This window comes from Balaenoptera acutorostrata, chromosome 1 (assembly GCF_949987535.1).
Source record: "Balaenoptera acutorostrata chromosome 1, mBalAcu1.1, whole genome shotgun sequence".
Classification (NCBI taxonomy): domain Eukaryota; kingdom Metazoa; phylum Chordata; class Mammalia; order Artiodactyla; family Balaenopteridae; genus Balaenoptera; species Balaenoptera acutorostrata.
In genome coordinates, this window is record NC_080064.1 from 130263657 (window position 1) to 130286377 (window position 22721).

General features: G+C 34.6%; 1 protein-coding gene across 5 annotated transcripts in view; it reads right to left on the minus strand.

The window, feature by feature from the left end:
* Nucleotides 1-22721, minus strand: part of CCDC181 (coiled-coil domain containing 181) — a 38590-nt gene that overhangs the window by 8208 nt on the left and 7661 nt on the right. For 4 of the 5 annotated variants that reach the window (XM_057527467.1, XM_057527469.1, XM_057527465.1 and 1 more), the window contains 4 exons: nt 20302-21252; nt 15548-15694; nt 3816-3970; nt 1369-1692 (listed from right to left, as the gene is read on the minus strand). In XM_057527467.1, coding sequence (XP_057383450.1) covers nt 1530-1692; nt 3816-3970; nt 15548-15694; nt 20302-21252 — 1416 coding nt within the window. In that variant the 3' untranslated portion in view covers nt 1369-1529. Of the gene's footprint in view, nt 1-1368; nt 1693-3815; nt 3971-15547; nt 15695-20301; nt 21253-22721 lie in introns of those variants that run through there. The other variant, XM_057527464.1, reaches the window with a different exon arrangement.

Genomic DNA, 22721 nt, shown 5'->3' on the forward strand with positions numbered 1-22721 from the left:
AATGATATTATCCTATATAGAGAAAATGAAAAAAAAAAAAAATCACCAGAAAAGTTTAGTGCTAATAAACAAATTCAACAAAGTTGCAGGGTTCAATATCAATGCACAAAAATCATCTATGTTAGTGTTTTGAGTATACAACCCATAAAGAAAATTAAGAAAACAATTCCATTTGCAATAGAATCCGAAAGAATAAATATCTATGAATAAATTTAACCAAGTAGGTGAAAGATTTGTACACTGAAAACTATAAAACATTGCTGCACTAAATGAAAAGACATCCTGTGTTTATGGATTAGAAGACAATATCATTAAGACGGCAATAGTGCCTAAAGCCATCTACAGATTCACTGCAATCCTTATGAAAATTCCAACAGCTTTTTTTGTAAAAATGTTGTGGAATATTTAAATGCAAAATTGCTTTTTATCATTAAGGATAAACTTTAAACAACACAAGACTAGTTATAATGAAATGTTAAATTGTCTGGTGTATGCTCAAAGTGCTATAGGAAGTTGAGACAGGATTGAATAGTTCTCTGTGTTTTCTAATTTAGGGTCAAGTGATTAAGGTACAAATACCCAGTTGATAAGAACCTTGTCTTTTGAAGCTTTAACAGAACTCCTACAGCAATTCTCCACTCCCCATCACACTTGTATGTTTGCCTTTGTCCTCCACTCCTTAAGTGCTCTTACACATATCAAGAATACTGTTCTCCCACACACTGGATTCCTGTATAGTCCTATATACCCACAAATGTCTACCAAGGTATGTAAGCTTTATAATATAACTAACAGAAAGGATTTTGCAATCATTCAGATCTCAGAATCTGTGAGCAAACTGCTCACCTATGTACTTTGGTTTCCTCATCTGCAAAACAAGACTAATAGGGTTGTTATAAGGATTAGATCAAATTATTTATGCAAAGCATTTACAACAATACCGGGCACATTATATAAACTCTCAATAAGAGCTGGATAATTTTGTATAACATACCCAAAATAGTATACATAATTGTTACTATCTTTTTTTTTTTAAAGAACACGTGGAAGTAGGCCTAACCTACTGCTTAGCTTGCCATAGGTATTCAAATTCAAATCTGACATAATTAGGACTTTGTATCAGGCCTTGAACCAGGCTTGTTTAAGAGGTCACTCCTCCTGCCTTATGAAATGTTCTATTGCATTTTTTTTAAATGATAACAGAAACTAAGAATAGATATCTGTCTCTTTTTTGTGTCCGTTCCAGCTAGAAATGTTAAAATAATTTAGAAGTAAAGGAATGTAGAGTTCATTTGTTGTTCAATTCTTTGCATGGACTAACAGGTGGTATAACACATTACAATGCTATGAGAGAAGAAATTTATTTTTCTCTAGTGTTAAAAGAAATAAGATAAATTCACTATCAACATTACCAAAAGATAAATAGCATTTCCATAATTTAGAGTATGACCAAAGCACACAGGCCATAAGAAATGATATCCAAAATTTTGAGGACAGCAGCTTCCAAATGAAGTATTTAATAGATACCTTCAGCTGTAATGATCAGTAAAACGAAAAGATCTGGCTTCTGACATATTATATAGGTGGTACTGTAACTGTTTAGAACACTTTGCTTCCAGTCGGAGCTGCCTAGTTCTTTCTTTGACAGCTTGTTGCTCTGCTAGTTTTTCTATCCGTTTCCTTCTTAGCCATCTGTAGAAAAAGACATGAACAGACCTGTTGAGTATCAACCTGAATATACTCTTCATACTATAAAGTTATTACTATAGACAAAGGAAATTGGATTTCTGTAGATTAAAAAGCTCTGTTCATAACACAAATTAGTATTAACTGAAAAATTTCAGGCTTATACCAAAGGCTCATACAAGGAAGCATAGTCACATTTAGAATCAAATGTTTGAAATTAAGTTTGTCTAATAAGGAAACTGCCAACTAAAAAAACTTTTTAAAGGAATAAACACACTATTTTACGTGACATAGGTCCTATCTTTTTTTTAAAATATGATTTTCTAAGCAAATAAGTATTTGACAGATACCAAATAACTTATTTTTTGCAACTAACTGTATTCTAAAACATTACTTAAGCAGCATGCAGAATACCAGCATGCAGAAATGTCGTCTTGCTCTTCTTGGTGGAGAAATTATAGAGCTCTTGCTTTTCAGTGCATAAAATAGTTCTCCCTTAAAATGGAAAAATAAGCCTAAGCACAAGAAACATCAAAAAGGGTGAAGGAAGAGTCCATATTCTAACAAATTTAAGTCTATAAAACTTGCTTAGGTAAAATAACATTAAAAATAACTGTATACTCACACCTCTGGTATGAAAGTGCATACGTGGTGTGTGTGTGTATATATAATTTTTTCAGAAATAAATCCAGACAAATAAATAACTACATTAGTATAAAAGAGACTTAAGAAACCTCATAATCTAATGTCGTGTGGTTTTGAAATTGGATATCAGTTTGAGCAAATTAACTGTAGTCATTTAGGGGTCGATTGGGAAAAAAATGGTTATAGGCTAGATATTAGATGAGATCATTAACAAAAATAAGCAGATTGCAGAACAGTATATACAGTATGATCTCAATTTATATTTTAAAACTGTAAATATATGTACAGAGAAATATCTAGAAGTTATGCAGTACAGTGCTAACAATAGTGATTCCTGGGTGATGAAAATGTGAGTTTATTCCCCTCCATTTCCACAATGCACATTCACTGCATCTGTTATAATAAAGGGATATGGATATTTTTTTAAAGAAGGAAAGGAAAGAAAGAGGCAAAGAAACTAAAAAGAGAAAGATAGCAAAAAAGATAGAAATGAAAGAAAGAAGTGAACTTCAAACAACTGGACACAATATTCACTCCCTCGCCCAAGGCGTGCTGGCCAAATTATGAAGCCATGTCGGTTTCCTCAGAATAAACCAGGTAATACAGACTCTCACCCAGGCAACTGAAGGGAGACCAGGTTTGCCTTAAATTACCAAAATATGTGTCCAAATCTCCTTTTCATTTGGTCTGTACAGATCCTCCTCCTCAGCCTGACTGCTTTTCTTTACAGAAAAATATTTATTGGTAAATGCAACTCTTTATTACGTTTTCCTGAGGACTGTGTAGGAGAAGCTGTAACCAATCTTTGGCCTATTTCTCTAAGAAATGAACCAATCAATCAATCAATCAATGGTAAGCTATCAAAGGTTATCACCCTGGTGCCATAAGAACCAATTTTAGTATTGAAAAATACCTTGAAAAAATGGTATAGATGTTATGCAAAGTATGGAGTTAAAGAATTTTCTCACATATTGTTAAAACTGTGGCTTTAAAATTGAATAGGGGGGCTTCCCTGGTGGCGCAGTGGTTGAGAGTCTGCCTGCTAATGCAGGGGACACGGGTTTGAGCCCTGGTCTGGGAAGATCCCACATGCCGCGGAGCGACTAAGCCCATGAGCCACAACTACTGAGCCTGTGCTCTAGAGCCCACAAGCCACAACTACTGAGCCCGCGCGTCTGGAGCCTGTGCTCCGCAACAAGAGAGGCCGCGATAGTGAGAGGCCCGCGCACCGCGATGAGGAGTGGCCCCCGCTTGCCGCAGCTAGAGAAAGCCCTCGCACAGAGACGAAGACCCAACACAGCCAAAAACAAATAAATAAATAAATTTAAAAACAATTTAGTTGGTGAACCTAATAAGAGAAATAAAAATTAAAAAAAAAAATTGAATAGGTATGTAATGAGATCAAGTTTTTAAAGTTTTATTGACTATATAACTTTCTAAAATGACCATGAGGAAGGGGGAAAAATGCCCTGCCTTTGACTTACTGTTTAAAGGCCCTTTCACGGCCTTCTGTTCCTTTAAGGAAGAATAAGCATTCCTCTTGCTTTCGCAGTTCTTCTGTCTTTCTTTCTTTCAACTGTTCTTCGTGCTTTTTTTTAAGCCATAATCGAAAAGCTTGCTGTGGATCTCTCTTTTCCTGCTGTTTACAAAAACAAGCTTTGCTTAATTTAAAGAAACCAAAACTACTTTTTGAGGCCCTGCCTATAAGACCCTATAGGAACACGTCCTACTCACCAATTTTTCATAATAATACCAATTTCATTACTTGCGCTCCTTGCATCCAAACCAAATACATGACCTTTGAATCAGCAACATTGATAACCCTTTTGTCAGAAAATTCAACATTGAACTCACTGCTCTCTGGCTTCTTTCAAAAGTCTTACTGAGGTAATCAATAAATGAAGTGATCTGCAAACTTTTCAAAGCTGAGCCCTTTGACAAATAAAATAATTTTGCACAACGGCACATACACATAAAACATGGTTGAAGAAATGTTGGGGATAGGCAGTATGAGTGAGTTGAGGTCTTGGTATCAATTCCGGAAGGAAGCTCCATGGAAGCTCCACTGGAATTGAAAACCAATGACCCAACATTTGTGTTATTCAAACTTTCTTTTAAATTCTACTTTCATTTTTAAGTTTTAAGAGCATCTAACTGCCAAGCCCATCTCCAAAACTGTAATTATTATTATGGAGGGTGGCAATGAGGATTTTCAACCATAAGAACTTTTTCATAAGGATAACAGCCATGAGGATTTTGTCATAAGAATGGGCTAGTGGGAGCAGCTTATTGTATGATTCTTCAGACTTCATGATGGATACTATATTCAGGGATAGCTGAAAGAGCTCTTATTTGGGAGAATAAAGAGAGCAAAGGGAAAGATTTGGGGCTCTTTAGTCTTGGGAAAAGCATGACTCACATGGATGCTTGGCTAGAACACAAAAGGAAAAGATTCATTCATTTAATACTTTCGCCAAATATGAACTCTGTGATAGAGAAGACCACCTCCTACACCTTGCATTTTCCTTTATCTGTAACCCATATTGCCCATTATGCTTCAGTCTAATTTATATAATTTATACAATTTAGGATCTTTGATGTATAATGCAGAACTTTGTGAGGAGGTCCCACGGAGCTACAGGACCATTGCTGAACACCTAAAAGCTTGGGAATGTCTGGAGATGACTAAAAAGTGTTCAGTCTGCAATTATAGATTAAAAGAGTTAAGAATTCAGGGATAAACAGGATTGATGGGTATCACTGTTCATCTATTCATTCAACAGCTATTTACAGAGTATCTACATGCACATAGCTACCAGGATGCATCAAAGAAAAAAAAAAAAACAAGCCTCCCTTTCTCATACATTCCATACCTGCACTACACAATAAAGTAGTCACTAGTCACATGTAGCTACTTAAATTAAATAAAATTAGAAATTTAGTACCTCAGTCACATTCAAATACTTAATAGTCACATTGTGGCTAGTGGCTACTTTATTGGATGCTGCAGATATAGAATATTACCATCATCACAGAAAATTGTATAGGGAAGTGTTGTTCAAGATAAGGAGATGAAAATATATGATTGATTGACTGATTGATATGTCAGAGAGAGTAATAATGGGAGAGGTGAGGAGAAAGGATGGTATTTATCAATAGAGAGAAAGTGAGGGAACCATTTATGGGATATCTGGAAAAAGAGTATTTCAAGCAATGGTAACAGGGCAAAGGATCTGAGAAGAGATTATACTTGGCATGTCCAGTAAATAGCAAAAATCCACTGCAAGAAGAAAACTGGAAAATTCACAAATATGTGGAGATTAACATGCTCCTGAGCAACCAATGGGTCAAAGGAAAAAACCAGATGGGAAGTCAAAAAATAGCCTGACACAAATGAAAAGGGAAATACAACATACCAACACTTATGGGATGCAACAAAGACAGTTCTAAGAAGGTGAGATCAAAAAACCAACCTAGCTTTACACCTGAGGTGTAATTAGAAAAAGAGATATAAACTAAGCCAAAAGTTAGTAGAAGGAAGAAAATTACAAAGATCAGAGTGTAAATAAATACAACAGAAACTAAAAAGACAATAGAAAAGATCAAAGAAACTAAAAGCTGATTTCTTAAAAAGATAACTAGACAAACATTTAGCTAGACTTACCAAAAGAAGAGAGGACTCAAATTAATAAAATTATAAATGAAAAAGGAGACATTACGACTAATAGTACAGAAATAGAAAGGATCATAAAAGATGATTATGAACAACTATAAACCAACAAACTGTAAAACCCAGAAGAAATGAATAAATTCCTAGAAACATACAACCTACCGAGACTGAATCAGGAAGAAATAGAAAATGTGAATAGACTAATTACTAGTAATGAAATTGAATCAGTAATCAAAAATCTCCCAAAAAACAAAAGTCCAAGACCAGATGGCTTCTAGAAAATCAAATCAAGAAGAATTAATACCAATCCTTCTCAAACTCTTCCAATAAACAGAAGAGGAGAAAACACTTCCAACCAATTTTATGAGGCCAGCATACTGTGATACCAAAGCCAGACAAGGATACTACAAGAAAACAAAATTAGAGGTCAATATCCTTGATGAACAGAGATGTAAAAATACTCAGTGAAATATTAGAAAAGCTAATTCAGCAGTATATTAGAAAGGATCATACACCATGATCAGGTGGGATTTTCCAGAGAAGTAAGGATGGTTCAAATCTACAAATCAATCAATGTTATACACATTAACAAAATAAAAGATAAAAATCATATGATTATCTGGACAGATGCAAAAAAGCATTTGACAAAATATCTTTTCATGATAAAAACTCTCAAGAAATTGGGTATAAAGAGAATATAATAAAGGCTATATATCACAAGTCCACAGCTAACATCATACACAATAGTGAAAAGCTGAAAGCTTTTCCTATAATATCAGGAGCAAGACAAGGATGCCCATTCTCACCACTTTTATCCAACACAGTTTTGGAAGTCCTATCTGAAGCAATCAGACAAGAAAAAGAAATAAAAGGCATTCAAATTAGAAAGGAAAAAGTAAAACTGCTCTATTTGAAGATTACATATTATTATATTATTCTATATGATATAGAAACCCTAAAGGTTTCACTGCCCTAAAAGTGTTAGAACTAATAAACCAATTCAGTAAAGTTGCAGGATACAAAATCAATAAAAAAAAAATCAGTTGTGTTTCTATACACTAACAACAAACTATCTGAAAGAGAATTAATTAAATAAGCCCTTTTAAAATAGCATCACAAAGAATGAAATATGTACTTAGAAATAAATTGAACTAAGGAGGTGAAAGATCTATATGCTGAAAACAAAAAGACATTGATGAAAGAAACTGAAGAAGATACAAATGAATGGAAAGATATTCCATGCTCATGGACTCGAAAAACTAATACTGTTAAAATGTCCATACTATTTGAAAATTGTCCATACAATCTAAAAATTCATTATAATCCCCATAAAAATTCCAATGAAATTTTTCACAAAAATAGAAAAAAAAATCCTAAAATTTGTACAAGATCCAAATATCCAATGTAATCTTGAGAAAGAAGAACAAAGCTGGAAGCATCACACTTCCTGATTTTAAACTATATTATAAAGCTAAAGTAATCAAACACTATAGTACTGGCAGAATAGATACATAGATCAATGGAACAGAACAGAGAGCCGGAAATCAACGCATGCATATATGGTAATTAATTTTCAACAAAGGAACCAAAAATAACAATGAGGAAAGGACAGTCTTTTCAACAAATGAAATTGGTAAAACGGAATTGCTACATACAAAAAATGAAACTGAACACCTATCTTACACCATACACAAAAATCAGCTCAATATGGATTAAGGACTGTGTGTAAGACCTGAAACAGTACAACTCCTAGAAAGAAATAGCAAGGATAAACTCCTTAGCATTGTTCTTAGAAATGATTTTTTGGATTTGATAGCAAAACAAAGACAGCATATGCAATAATTTTTAAATGGGACTACATCAAACTAAAAAGCTTGTGATCAGCAAAGGGAACCTTCAACAAAATGAAAAGGCAATCTATTGACTGAGATATAATATTTTCAAACTATATGTCCAATAAGGGGTTATATCCAAAATATACAAGGAATTCATATAATTCAATAGCAAAAAAGAAAAAAGCCCAATTATAAAATAGGCAAAGGACTTAAATAGACATTTTTCCAAATAAGATATACAAATGGCCAACATGTACATGAAAACATGCAACACATCACTCATCATCAGGAAAATGCAAACAAAAACCACCATGAGATATCACCTCATACATGTTAGGATGGCTATTATCAAAAAAGACAAGAGAAAACAAATGCTGGCAAGGATGTGGAGAAAAGGGAACCTTTGTGCATGGTTGGTGGGGATGTAATCTGGTATAGCTGTTATGGTAAACAGTGTGGAGGTTCCTCAATAAATTAAAAATAGAATTATTATATGATCCAGCAATCCCACTTCTGGGTATATATCCAAAGGAAAAAACAAAACAAAACATTATCTGGAAGAGATATCTGCACTCCCATGTTTGTTGCATCATTATTCACAATAGACAAAGTATGAAAACAACCTAAGTGTCTGTAGATGAATGAATGGCTCGAGAAATGTCACACACACACATGCACGCACACACATGAATATTATTCAGCCTTAAAAAAGAAGGAAATTCTATAACTTTCAATAACATGGATGAACCTGAACCTGGAGGGCATTATTATAAGTGAAGAATTATATATAATAATAAACATATATTTTATATATATATATATAATACTTATTATAAGTGCCAGACAAAGACAAATACTGCATAGCACCATTTACATGTGGAAACTTAAAAAAAAGTGTAGTTCATAGAAATGGAGAGTGGTGGTTATGAGGAACTGTGGGGTTGGGAGAAATAGGAAGAAGTTGGTAAAAGGGTGCAAACTTTCAGTTATAAGGTGAAAGAAGTCTGAAGATCTAATGTATAATATGGTGAGTATAGTTGATAACACTGTATTATATAATTGAAATTTGCCCAGGAGAGTAGAACTTAAATCTTTTCTCCAAAAACGGGGGAGGTGATGTATATGTTAATCAACTTAATGGAGGGAATCCTTTAATAATGTATATGTGTATCAAATCATGTTGTACACTTTATCTTACAATTTTATTTATAATTATATTTCAATACAACTATAAAAAACAGATCACACATACACACAAAAAAAGAAATAGAAACTTAAAAGACAAAAAACAACCTAAATTCCCTGAACGAGCTTAACAGTAGATTGGACATTGCCTAAGTGATGTCAATGCCAGAAGATAGATCAATAGAAATTATGCAAGCTAAAAAAAGAAAAAATGTTTTAACAAACAGAACCTTAGTAACATCTGAGATAACAGCAAGTATCCTATCATATGTAAAACTGGATTTCCAGAATAATAAGAGAAAGATAATAGGGCAGAAAAAAATATTTGTAAAAATAGTGGGCAAAAATTTCCCAAATTTGGTATAAAACATCAACTTACAGATACAAGAAGCTCAGAAAAGCCCAAGTTAGTCAAATTCAAAGAGAGTCACACATCTACTAAACTGCTGAAATTCACATCAGAAAAAGTTTAAAGTAGCCACAGAAAAAACATTTCATACAAAGGGACAATGATAAGAATTACAACTGACTTCTAATTAGAAACAATGGATGCAAGAAAACCACTGAACACCATCTGTAAAGTGCTGAAAGGAAAAACAAAAAACAAAAAACTGTCAACCCAAAATTCCATATCAAATTTTTTAAAAACTTCAAAAACAATCTATTTCTGATAATGATTTAGGATATACATATCATAATCCCTAAAGCAATGATTTCAAAAATAATTCAGAGGTATAACTAAAAGCCAATAAGAAAATAAAATGGAACATTTTTTAAATACTTGATTAATCTCTGTAAGAAGGCAGAAAAAAGATGAATAATGGAGTTAAAAACAAATGGAACAAATAGAAAACAAATATCAAGATGGTAAACTTAAAACCTACCCTTATCAATAATTATAATTAAATACAAATGAACTCCTGTTAAAAGTAACAAATTTCTGGATTAAAAGATCCAAATATATGCTGTTTGCACAAGTAACTCTTCAAATATAAAGACAGATAAATTGAAATTAAAATATGAAATAAGCTATAACATGCAAATGTTAAACATAAGAAGGTTACTGTGACTTCATTAACATCAAAGTAGATTTCAAGATAAGAGGGACTCATAATGTGAAAATGTCATTCAATCAGGAAGACATAAATTCATAAATGCATACACACAAAACTTTTAAAAATATGAAGCAAAACACAATGGAACTAGAAGGGAAATAGACAAGTACACAATGATAGTTTAACATAACTTTCTCAGTACTTCATAGAAGAGGGGGGAAAACAGTAAGGATATAGAAGATTTAAACAACATTATCGACCAACTTCAGCCCATTGACATTAATACAACACAACATCCAAATGTAGAATACAAAATGTATGCAAGTGTCCACGGAGAGTTCACCTAGATAGAGTGATGACACGCATACATATGCTTACATACGTGTGTATATACATACAGTGCACACGTATCATTTATATATAACACTGACCAAGAGAAGCAAAGCTCATTACAAAGATGGAAAGACATTTTTAGCTATTTCTCCTTAAATGGCAATAAAAATTTCATCACCTAAAAGCATTTTTAATTCAATGTAAAATAGAAATAGGTCATTCCACAATCTATATATTGTAAAGATATTTTCTGGAAACTATGACTCACATTATACAAAATATCCCACAGAAGTGACCAGCAAAATACACTTACTATCACAATGCATTAATAAGCCAAATTAATCAACTGCCAAAGTATACTATAGCTCAGCTTCAGTAGAGACAAATTTCACAGAAGTTCTTCAGAATATTATTCGTTTATGATATAATTTCTAGCTAAAGTTAATTTTTGAGACAGACTTAAAATATAGCAAAAAATTAAAATACCAAAGGGAAATATATAACCATGATATCTTCTAACCAAAAAAATTTTTGATTAGTTCAATGTGGCTCATGTTTTTAGAGAATATAATTCAAAGTTGTATTATCTCTAAATAGAACACAATAGAAAATTAAGGTGTACATTTATTTTTACAAATGCCCAATAAAAATATAACATTAGGCTGAATGCCATGAGGCCTGAAGGTCCGTCATCCCCCGGGAAATTATCAGCAGTGCAGTCACAGGGGTTTTTCTTGGTCAGTGATTGAAACATAAGCTCCTCTCAACTTCTTTACTCTTAAATACTACAGTAATGTGCTATCCTTCTAACCTACCCAATCTCAAATTCTTTCACTCCCTCCAAAATCTTTCTAGTTTCTTCTCTACAATTCCCATTCAATAATATAAAGACTTCCAAACATCCCTCATTCTCCCAAACCATTGCTAGGACCCTGGCCTTAAACCTCCTTTCTTACCCAAATCCTGATTCTCCCGTAAGACACAGCTTTTCTCTCTCAAATGGAAGCTGCATTTTTTGCCATACTTCAGGTACTTCAGAGGTCTGGTGAAGAAGTTAATATACTCTTTATTCCTTCATACTTCTTCAGAACTCCTGAAGAGTAGAGAACTACTTCTTCTCTACTCTTAAGTAAAGCCACACTCCTTTGATATTTGTATTATTTGACTATATTACTCTAACAATCTCTGGTCACAACTGGCTCAATGTATCTCTCCATCCTAATCCCAAGTTAACACTTACAACTAAATGAATGAGCCATTCGACATCCAGCCTCACAGATTTTTCATTTTTTCATTTTCTACGCCTTTCTTTTTTTTTTAGAGCTCCTGACTTATTTGTTTATTTACTTTATTTTTTTGGCTGTGTTGGGTCTTCGTTTCTATGCGAGGGCTTTCTCCAGTTGCAGCAAGCGGGGGCCACTCTTCATCGCGGTGCGCGGGCCCCTCACTGCCACGGCCTCTCCTGTTGCGGGGCACAGGCTCCAGATGCGCAGGCTCAGTAATTGTGGCTCACGGGCCTAGTTGCTCCGCGGCATGTGGGATCCTCCCAGACCAGGGCTCAAACCCGCGTCCCCTGCATTGGCAGGCAGATTCTCAACCACTGCGCCACCAGGGAAGCCCCCGCCTTTCTTCACTGCACTTGCCACCCACTCCAATAGCCACATCCACATCCCCATCTTTGAAATCACTAATCTTCTCATTCATATTTCCAGTCCCAACCTCTGTCCTGAATAGTAGACACATTTCTTCAGTCAATCTTCAACATCTTTACCTGAAATTTTTGTAGGTACTTCAAACTCAGCAACTGAACTGATAATTTCCCCCAATCGGTATCTTTTCTGCCGCTCCAGTGAGTGGCACCATCACCCACCAAGTTGCTCAGAAGAGAAACCTGGTGTGTTCTCTTTACACCTCATTCTTCCTCACTCACATATCTAGTTAATTATGAAGTTCCTTCAATTAATACTCTAAAACAAATATCACATTTCACATCTCTCTTTCTCTCTCTCTCTGCTGTTATCATTCTAGCCCAAGTCACCATCATTTCTCACCTAGACAACTATATATGCTTTCTAAGTGCTCTCCGCATATCTGTTCTTGCCCCCTCCAATCCATTCACAGCATGGCAGTCAGAGTGATCTTGTGGAATTGCAAATCTAATGTATCACTCCTCTGTTTAAATAATCTCGGTGGCTTCCCATGACAGGATTAAATACAAAATTATAGACCCTAACATGCCACATGATCTGATTCCTACTCACTTTCTGGATCCTCTCAGACTCACCAGGTTAGTTCCTGTCTCAGGCATTCTCACGTGTTCTCCTGGCTTAAAACAAATTCCTCTAATTCTTGGCCTAATTTCTACTTCTACTTTACTCAACAGAAAAATCTTTCCTGATACACATATTTCCCTCATTATGATCTCTCATAGCTCCTTTTTTTCATAGCATTCATCACTATTTATAATTATAAATTTATTTTATATTGAGACTTAAAATTTTTTTTTTCAATCCCTACTAGATGAGCGTTATAAAACATAGACTAAACCTATTTTTCTGGGACTTCCCTGGTGGTGCAGTGGTTAAGATTCCATGCTCCCAATGCAGGGGGCCTGGGTTCAATCCCTGGTCAGGGAACTAGATCCCACATGCATGCCACAACTAAGAGTTCGCCTGCCACAACTAAGGAGCCCGCATGCCTCAACTAAGGAGCCCACATGCCACAACTAAGCAGCTTGCAAGCTGCAACTAAGGAGTCCTCGAGGCACAACTAAGGAGCCCACCTGGCGCAACTAAGACCCAGCTCAAACAAATTAATTAATTAATTAATTAATTAATTAAAAATAAACCTATTTTTTCCATGCTGTGCCTAGAATAGCATCTGTCATATAGTAAGCAGTTAAAAAAATATCTATCGAATACATGAAAAAATTTAAATTGGCATTTCTTTGACGCTACCAAATTTGTATCTTGCTCTCATATATTATGGACATCCATATTTATCCATATTGGAACTTACTATACATATCCTTTGCCCATTTTTTATTGGAAAATTCAAAAGTTTTGCTTTAATAATATAAATATTAATAGTAACACTAACAATTATGACAATTCAAAAGTCCTAATCAGCTTTTAGGATGTTACATTAAATATAAAGGTAAATTTGGAGGAACCCAAATCTTTTTAATATTTAGTTCATTCATCCAGGAATATTATAGGAGTATCATATTTGTTTTCATTTAGCAAAGAACTCATATATTTATAATATTTTACCCCCCATCTAGGAATATTATATTTGTTTTCATTTGCCAAATTCACCTTTTTGGTCCCCTGCAAAGACGCTCCATAGAGGTCTTACACATTCCTGTTCAGCTCAAAGTTTTTTATATATGCCTATATTCCTTCCCCTTTTATATTTTTCTATGAGGTTTTTGCTGTAATACAGAAAGACTATAAATTTTTGTATATTTATAATATAAAACACCACTTTGCTAATACTTATACCTCATTTCCTTTTCTCTTAATAAATTGGATAGAACTCCCAGAATAAAATTATTTATTATAGAGGGGAGCCTTACCTATCTCTGACTTTAATGGGTATGCCTATAGTATTTCCTAAGATGGTATTTATACTGTAACCCACATTTTATTAGAAATACTTAAAAATAAATTATAATAAATACTAGTAAATACCCTTTCTATATCTTTCAAGATAACCATAAATTCTCCTTTATCTACCTATTATGTACTGAATATATTAATAGATTTGTTATTATTGGTCCATAATTTCCTTCCTAAAATAAACCCTACTTGGTTATAGCATAGTATTATTTTACTATACAGTTGCAGTCAAATTTCTCAATATTTTCTCTTTTAGTTTGTGGTTTCAGGTCTACTACCTTAAAAGGTACCATCCACCCCAAGATTTTAAAAGCTAAATATTTCTACAAATGGCATAATAAATGTAAAAATATATCATTTTGTCAGCCTAGGAAAACATATTTACAGACATAATAGACAAAGGATTAAAATCTCTAATATACAATGCAATAAGAAAAATAAAACAAAAAAGAAAAGACTGTAAATAGGAAATTCACAGAATACACACAGGCTCATATACAATAATAATGTATATTATTAATTCGAAGAAAAATTAAGAAAATAAACTACGTACAATGTTAGACAGGATGTGTTAAACATTTACTCTTCTATACTGCTGGAGGGACTATAAATTGATACGACTTTTTAGGAGGTTAATTTTGCATGTTTAATCACAGCTTTCATTCTGGACATCCAATAAGTCATAAATTTCCAAGAAACTCTCCTACAGAATATTGATGTTCTCCTACAGAATGCACATGTTCACAACAGCACTGTTAATTAATAGAGCAGTATTAGAACCAATCTAAATATGTACAAATGAGGAATGGTTTAATAAATTAAGTTACCTCTGAAGAGTAGAATATCATGCACCTATTTGAAAAGAAAGATCTAAATGTAATGATCTAGAAATATGTCCCTGATGAATGAGTGAAAAAAAAGCAAACCGTATAATAAATTTTTAGCAGATAAACATGTAAATATAAATAAGACCTGGAAGGATTTGCAGCACACTGTTAAAAGTGGTTACCACTAGGGGATGAGCCTAGAAGGGCTTAGGATTGAATTTTCAATTTTTACCTTATATACACTTTTTAAATAGTATGGATATAGATGATTTTTTTACTTTCTCTTGGGTTTTTTGTATATTTTGAACTTTAAAAAATTAAATAATTTGATGTCTTTGTTACTTTTCACATAAGATTTCTACACGTCTACTCTTGTGAGACCAGTCTGTAGGGTTTTTGTGTGCATTGTCCTATTTAAATATCAAAGTTATACTATCTTAAAAAAATGAATTGGTAGCTTTCCTTTTTCTGTGCTATAAATGTTTGAATAAAATAGGAATCATTTGATTTTTACAAGCCTTCTTAGAATTTAATTGTAAGTCATCTGCATGTGGCATCTTTTGCAAGGGTAGTTCTTGGACCACTTTCTCTACTTCTTCCATGGGTTTTTAGTCTGATAGACTCCCTTCTGTAAATAAATTCAACTTTCATATCTGTATGAACTTGTTTTTCACAGAGAAGTTTTACTTACTCTACTGTTCATGTCTTCAATTTGCTTTGCTCGCTGAATTCTCCTCATTTCTAGGACCTGCTCTCTCTTCTTTTGCAACCATGCTTTAAACACCATGTCATTCTCTTTTTTCTTTTCTTTCTCTTCTTCTATTTTCCTTTGTTCTTCCTGGTGGAAGGAATACCCAAACACATTAATGAAAAATTAATAAAATTATATATGTGTTATCAAAGTAGAGAGATACATTTTGAGGTCTGAAATTAGGATTCCCTGCCCCTAAAACTTTCCATCTGTAAATTGGGCCTCCCTAAAAAACAGGACCTCTAATTTGCTTAGGGAAAAAAATGAAGACTTTTCAGATAAATTAAATTGTCAAGATAAAGTATACAATTACATAGATCTACATTATACAACATGCTGTTCAAGAATTCCTTGGATCTCTCCTTCACTTCCTAGTTTATTCTTGGTATTTAACTCCTCCAATTGCAGCTGTGCAAAAGAGAAAAAAACACCACACTCTAGAAGCACTACATGGGGTCTATAAACATCTTAAATCTTAAAATTTTTTACATTATTGTTAAATTTGCTAATTGTGATACATGGCATTGTGGTTACAAAACAAAATGCTATAATCATTTTCTTTTTTTAATTTATTTATTTATTTATTTATTTAATTTCTTTTTGGCTGCGTTGGGTCTTCGTTTCTGTGCGAGGGCTTTCTTTAGTTGCGGTGAGCGGGGGCCACTCTTCATCGCGGTGCGCGGGCCTCTCACTGTTGCGGCCTCTTTTGTTGCGGAGCACAGGCTCCAGACGCGCAGGCTCAGTAGCTGTGGCTCACGGGCCCAGCTGCTCCGCGGCATGTGGGATCTTCCCAGACCAGGGCCCGAACCTGTGTCGCCTGCATTGGCAGGCAGACTCTCAACCACTGCGCCACCAGGGAAGCCCCTATAATCATTTTCTTTCTGACATGTACAATCGTTTCTGAAGTGTACAAGTAGCAATGATGGGCTGTCTAGGACTTGCTTTAAAAATACCTCAGCCAGGGACTTCCCTGGTGGCACAGTGGTTAAGATACCCGCCTAACAATGCAGGGGACGTGGGTTCGATCCCTGGTCCGGGAAGATCCCACATGCCGCGGAGCAACTAAGCCCGTGCGCCACAACTACTGAGCCTGCACTCTAGAGCCCGCCAGCCACAACTACTGAGCCCACGCGCTGCAACTACTGAAGCCCGTGCGCCTAGAGCCCATGCTCCGCAACAAGAGAAGCCTCCTCAATGAGAAGCTCACGCACCGCAATGAAGAGTAGCCCCGGCTCGCCGCAACTACAGAAAGCCCGTGCACAGCAACGAAGACCCAACACAGCCAAAAATAAATTAATTAATTACTTAATTAAAAAAAAATACCTCAGCCAAAAAAGGAAGAGATGAAGCAAATATGCCAACGTCTCAAATGACTTTTGAACCTGGGTAATGGAGACACAGGGGTTAATTGCACCTTCGTATGTGTTTGAGATTTTTTATTATAATGTTTAAAAGTATTTTCAACTAGTGTATAATCATAAAGTAACATTTCTATCAGAAAAATATTTAAGTAATTAGTTAACTATGAGAACCAAATGCACTTTTAAAACTGCATTATTCAACTAATGTTATAAAAGAGAGTTACTTAAACTAGAAGTGAGAGTACCTCACTGGTTTAAGTATAAACCAGTTATGAAGAGTTATAAAATAGTTACTGGGAACAAAGCAGCATATCATAGTGGAAACAGCACCAAGCTAGAAGTTAGGAGATCTGATTAACAATCATACTGCCATCATAATATGTCAATTTGGGCAAACCACTTAACTCAGTATTCTCATCTATAAAATGAAGTTGTATTAACAAGCTCTTAAGTCTCTTCCAATACTAAAATTTTAGCATGGAAATAAACTGAATTATAGAATCCATGTTTAAACTGTTTTCAAATAATGGAATTCAGAGTTCTTTCCTTACATTTTGACAATATAGCAAGCCCTTCTAATTCTTTTTGATTGAACAAAATATAGGAAGGAAAGGAAAAATTCTATCCAATTAACAGCATAAAATGTCTTTTAAAATACCAGTATACTATTTTCTAAGCCCTAAAGGAGCTTACATTATATAATATGTGAATTTATTAAATATTAAATTTTATATTTAAGTTCATTTTTACCAAAAGGATTTTGGATGCCTTGCATGAATATAGACAGTATTGTAAGACAATTATGTTTCCAGACGGAACATCTGGATTATACAGAAGATATCAGCCAAAGCACAGATACTACAGTTGCCAAAGAGAACAATGAAATGATGCACTTAGTGTAGAGAGATGGAGTATAGCTGCCCAACCCAGCAAATATTTTGCTGGGCATAAAAAAGGAAAGCCTTCCCCTGAAACCAACTAAAAATATTTTGAAGTCTTAGCACTTAAAGGCAATGCCTTCAGCAAGTACATAAGCAAAGGGAAATTTAGTTATGAGGATCCTGGCATGAGAAAAGTATATCCCAAAACAGAGTGCTTGATACTTAAAAAAGAGGATCAAAAGAAAAACAGAACTATCCATCAGTCATACCGGTTAAAGATTACCATTAATTCATTAGTGAAAAGACACTGAAATTATATAAAACATCCTGCATAACTTTTACAGAAGTATATACACAAATACACATATAGATGTATGTGTGTGTACAGCAAACATATAGTTCAGTTATTCTCAACAAATTCTTTTGTGTTATCATAAAGTTCTGAGTTAACAGATCCTTTTAGGTACCTATTATATACCTGAACCAAGTAAGCTGAGTCTGACCGTTAGAGTTCAGATTTCAGTACCCAAGTAAGCAAAATTTTATTAAGTATGCACCCTTTCAGATTCCTACCTGAGTGTGCTATAGGTTACACGTTCTTACTAACTTCATTTTTTTATCTTTTTCTGCTAATGTGAGTTTGATTTAAATGCCAGAAATTTCCATGATAATTTCCTACATAAGGAGAAAATATACCGTTTCTCAACAAATGACAAGAAAACTGGGATTTTGACTTTGCTACAGACAAGTTGAGGGACTTCAGTAAAGTTATTTAAACTATCTAGACTATAGTTTTCTCACCTGTAAAATAATCTCTAAGGTTTCTTCTAATTGTAAGGTTCTATTAACTGTGATTCTGTTGCAGTTTGGTATTTACAGTTAGACATTTCATATGGTTCAGCTTCATGCTATCAGGTATCCAGTAAAACAGAGAACCAGGGTGCTGATTTAAGTAATTTAGAGAAAATCCCCCAGTTTTAGTACCTAGAATTTTGAATTATAAAATACTTTTATTTAAGAGCAAAAAAAAAATCCCAAAATAATAATAATTTTGGATTCTGTACGGCATTTTGGAGACATTTCATTTAGGTTATGAGGTTCTATTCTTAATCTAAAACTAAAACCCCTGAAATCAAGGAATTGTAGTGTTGACGAAAATAATCTGTAATAGGAATAGAAAAGAGTTTTATTCCAGCCAAACTAAGGACTATAGCCCAGGAGACACAAATTCAAGAAGCACTTGAATGGTGTTCCACTGGACTACAAAATGGGGGAGGCATATATATAAGCAAAAACTGCAAAGTTACATAAGTTGTTTGTCAAGAACTAGGATTGAAGCTGGCAAGAAATAAGGGTGCTTGTTAAGCAAGGATCGGTTGGTATCTGAAATGGTTGGTATCTGAAATGGTATCTCAAGGGGAGACCTTGAGAGCATAAGGTTGCAGCTGGCAGATATTATTTTGGAAAGGTCTGCTGATATACTTGAATTTGATACAGTTCAGAAAATTCAAGTTCTCGGTGATACAGGAACACATCTGAAACCACATCACAATGACCACCCAGTGCCATTTTGGATGCTTGGACTATAGTTTTATATCTTGTCAGAACAAAGAACAAACATCAAGCGTGAGAGGGGTACATCCCTTCAAGGTTTCCAAAGAGACAGATTAACATGTACACAGTAAGTCAGTATGGCCTTGGTGTCTGGGAAGAGAACCTCACCTTCAAAGGAGTACTAGCATTGGTATCATGGGAAGTGGGGGAGCATTTATCCTATCTTCAAAGTGGACATTCTAAGCAATCTGGTAAATACATTCTTTTTTATCTTTAATGGTGAAAGCAGATGTACAATGTATGCTTTACAGGTCATAAGACAGGCTGTTCTAGTTAGCATAAAGTTCAAGACAAATTATGTATAAGCCAGAATGTCTTCCCCATACCTCAATATGTGAAAATGTCTTCCATCAGTAGGCCTGGAAGATATATGAAATACACACACACACACACACACACACACACACCCCAGAGAATATAATCCAGTCCCACCTGTTGCCTCCTAAACCCCAACAAATTTGTGCCTTCATTTTTTCATCTGACATCTGATTTTCACCTACCTCATAACAAGATTACTTTCAGCAGTCACTTAACTTCTCTGAGCCTCACCTTTAAAATGAAAGGATCAGATGAAGTCATCACTGAGGTCTCCTCTAGCTCTAACATGGGTCATTCATTACTATGCTTTTGTGATCCTTACAAGAAAGGACCAAGGTAATCACGGTGCTTGTTCCATAAATACAGATTCTTAACACTTAACCACTTAATCTAACAAAAGAGAAACAAAACAAGCAAGTAGATATATCAAATAATTTGAAGAACCATTTCAATTCCTACAGCATTTATAAAACATAAAAACATATTCTACTTTCAATATAATGCCCACTTGTGCTCTCACCTCTCTCTTTAGCTTTTCTCTCTTTTGTTCTAGTCGTTTTTGCAGTTCTTTCTGTCGAGCAGAGAGACGGTATGTTGAGGTCACTGGAGATACATCTGCAGACCGTGTCCTATGATTAGATTTTCCATTCCCCTTACTTCGATCTGAGTTGGCAGCAGAACCTGGATGAGTGTTGGGGTTGGCTGGTGGCTGAGGGATATAAGCCAGTTGCTCTTCTGTTGATGAGTGAGCTAGAGCATGAATTGTTGCTATTGGCTCTTCTTTCTTGACTCCACTGACAGATAAACTGGGAGATATGGGTGACAACTGCTGAGGTTCATTTTCTGTATAATTAGCATTATTAATGGGGGGCAAAAACCCCTGACTCTCAATGTCTTGTAAATTCAGAAGTTCAAACTTTCCATCTCTCTCTACTAGTATTTTCCTATCCTTGTTTTCTTCAGAATTTCCATCAGTAAGTGACAGGAGCACATCTTCTTGTCCAAATTCATTGGAAATACATAACTGAGACAGTTTTCCAGACACATTACTTTCATTTTCAAGATAATTTTTGTAAGTATCAGTGTCTTCCAGAGGAGGAACTTCCAAATCAACTAATTTGTCCTTGAATTTAAGTTTTCGTTCCCTTTTATCATTCACGGGTTCTTGATTTTGTAGAAGCTTGTTGGCTTGTATAATTTTCTCCATAATATACCTCCTTACTTCCTCATCCTCTTCCTCCTCCAGGTCTTGCTGGCTTTCTAGTTTGGATTCCTGTGAAGAGTTTTCACTGTCTGAATCTGATATGGGATCCGAAGGTTGAATACTTGGTACAGAAATGACATCATTTCTTCTTGATGAAACCTCATCCTTGAAAGATTTGTCAGGATCAGAAAGCTGCTTGGTATGTTCTATTTCTGTTTCATTCTCTTTTAAGCCTTGGTTAATATTCTCTTCATTCCCACAAGCCATCTAGAAAAACAGAGATGAGATTTGTTTTCAGTAAAAATTGACACTCTTTTGTCCATTTATATGTAGACAATCCAAAATGGATTTTCATACTCATGTAATTTATTTTATAAGTGGGAAAATTTACATGCTTCCTGCTCATACTTCACTCATAATTTTCTAATTCATATTTATGAGCACCCCAAGGGAAAAGCACTTCAGGAAAAATTTAACTCTAAATTTGAATTTGATGTTGCTAAGTACTAGACCGTTTTTTTTTTTAATTTTATGCCAATGTATAAAAATGTACCTACAAAATATTATTTTAATATTCCTCCCTCTATAAAATTTTCCTCTCTTTACAGTTTCAGAAGAATATATTTCTAAATGTTTTCTCCTTGTAATATTTGTATTTTTCAAAAAGATATCTTTCTCCCCAGGACCATTACAAGGTCACTGCCTTTGGTCAAGTCCTAATAATTTTGAGGTTCCTATAATTTTTTCAGATTAGTATTGCTGCTATTTTCTGCAGGACCTATACCCAAATATCAGGTCAAGTTTTAGCTCTGGATCAGATTTTCTTTCCTCAGCTATCTTCAGAGGCTCCAGTAATCTATGTTAAACACCATTATATAACTTGGTCTTACTTTTTTAAAAAATTTAATTCCACATGAACAGTAAACCAGCATTATCACATCACAAAACCCTGCTCCACATCTGTTTCTAACTAATGGTTTCTTACCTAGCATCTCTCCTACAAACATGTATCCTCACCTACCAAACACTTTGCCCCTAAAATATATAATTTTTTCTCTTTCTCAGACAATTCTCTCCTCCTGAAAGAGTTCCATGGGAGCTACTCTTTCCTGCTCTCTTCAACCCCTTAAAATTCCCTTCCTCTTTTACTAGCTCAGTCACCATTTCTAACAGCCTCTTCTTCCTAACCTGTACAACACTGCTGTATGTCCAATAAGTAAATAAACCTGGCCCCCTAAAATGACTACCAAATAACTAAGACCAACTAAGATCTCTGCCTTGTAATTTTTCTTTTAAGCCTTATTTGATTCTCTGGCTCATTTCTATAGTATCTGTTTCCAAATTCTCCTTTAGCTTTCACTTCTTTGTAAAACCCACTACAATAAAATCTTCCCCCGACCCTCACCCCTGTTTCAAGCTCTGTCATCCATTTTTCCTACCAGCCGCAAAGGAAAAAGTGATTGTAATAATCCACCAGAATGAGCAAGACTCATTACAGCTTTCTGTTTTGACCACTGCTGTATCCTCAGCACTTAGAACAGCCTCTGACACATGGCAGGTGATCATTACTTTTTGTTGAATGAATGAAGAAAGAAATAAAACAATGAATTATCTTTATCACTTCTCTAATTCTATTACCCTGTGCTGTGGCTCTCACACTCTTCCAGTCATGAGACCTTGGTTCAGCATTATTGCTCTGGGTATCTCTACCTCTACTCATTCTGATTATTTTTTTG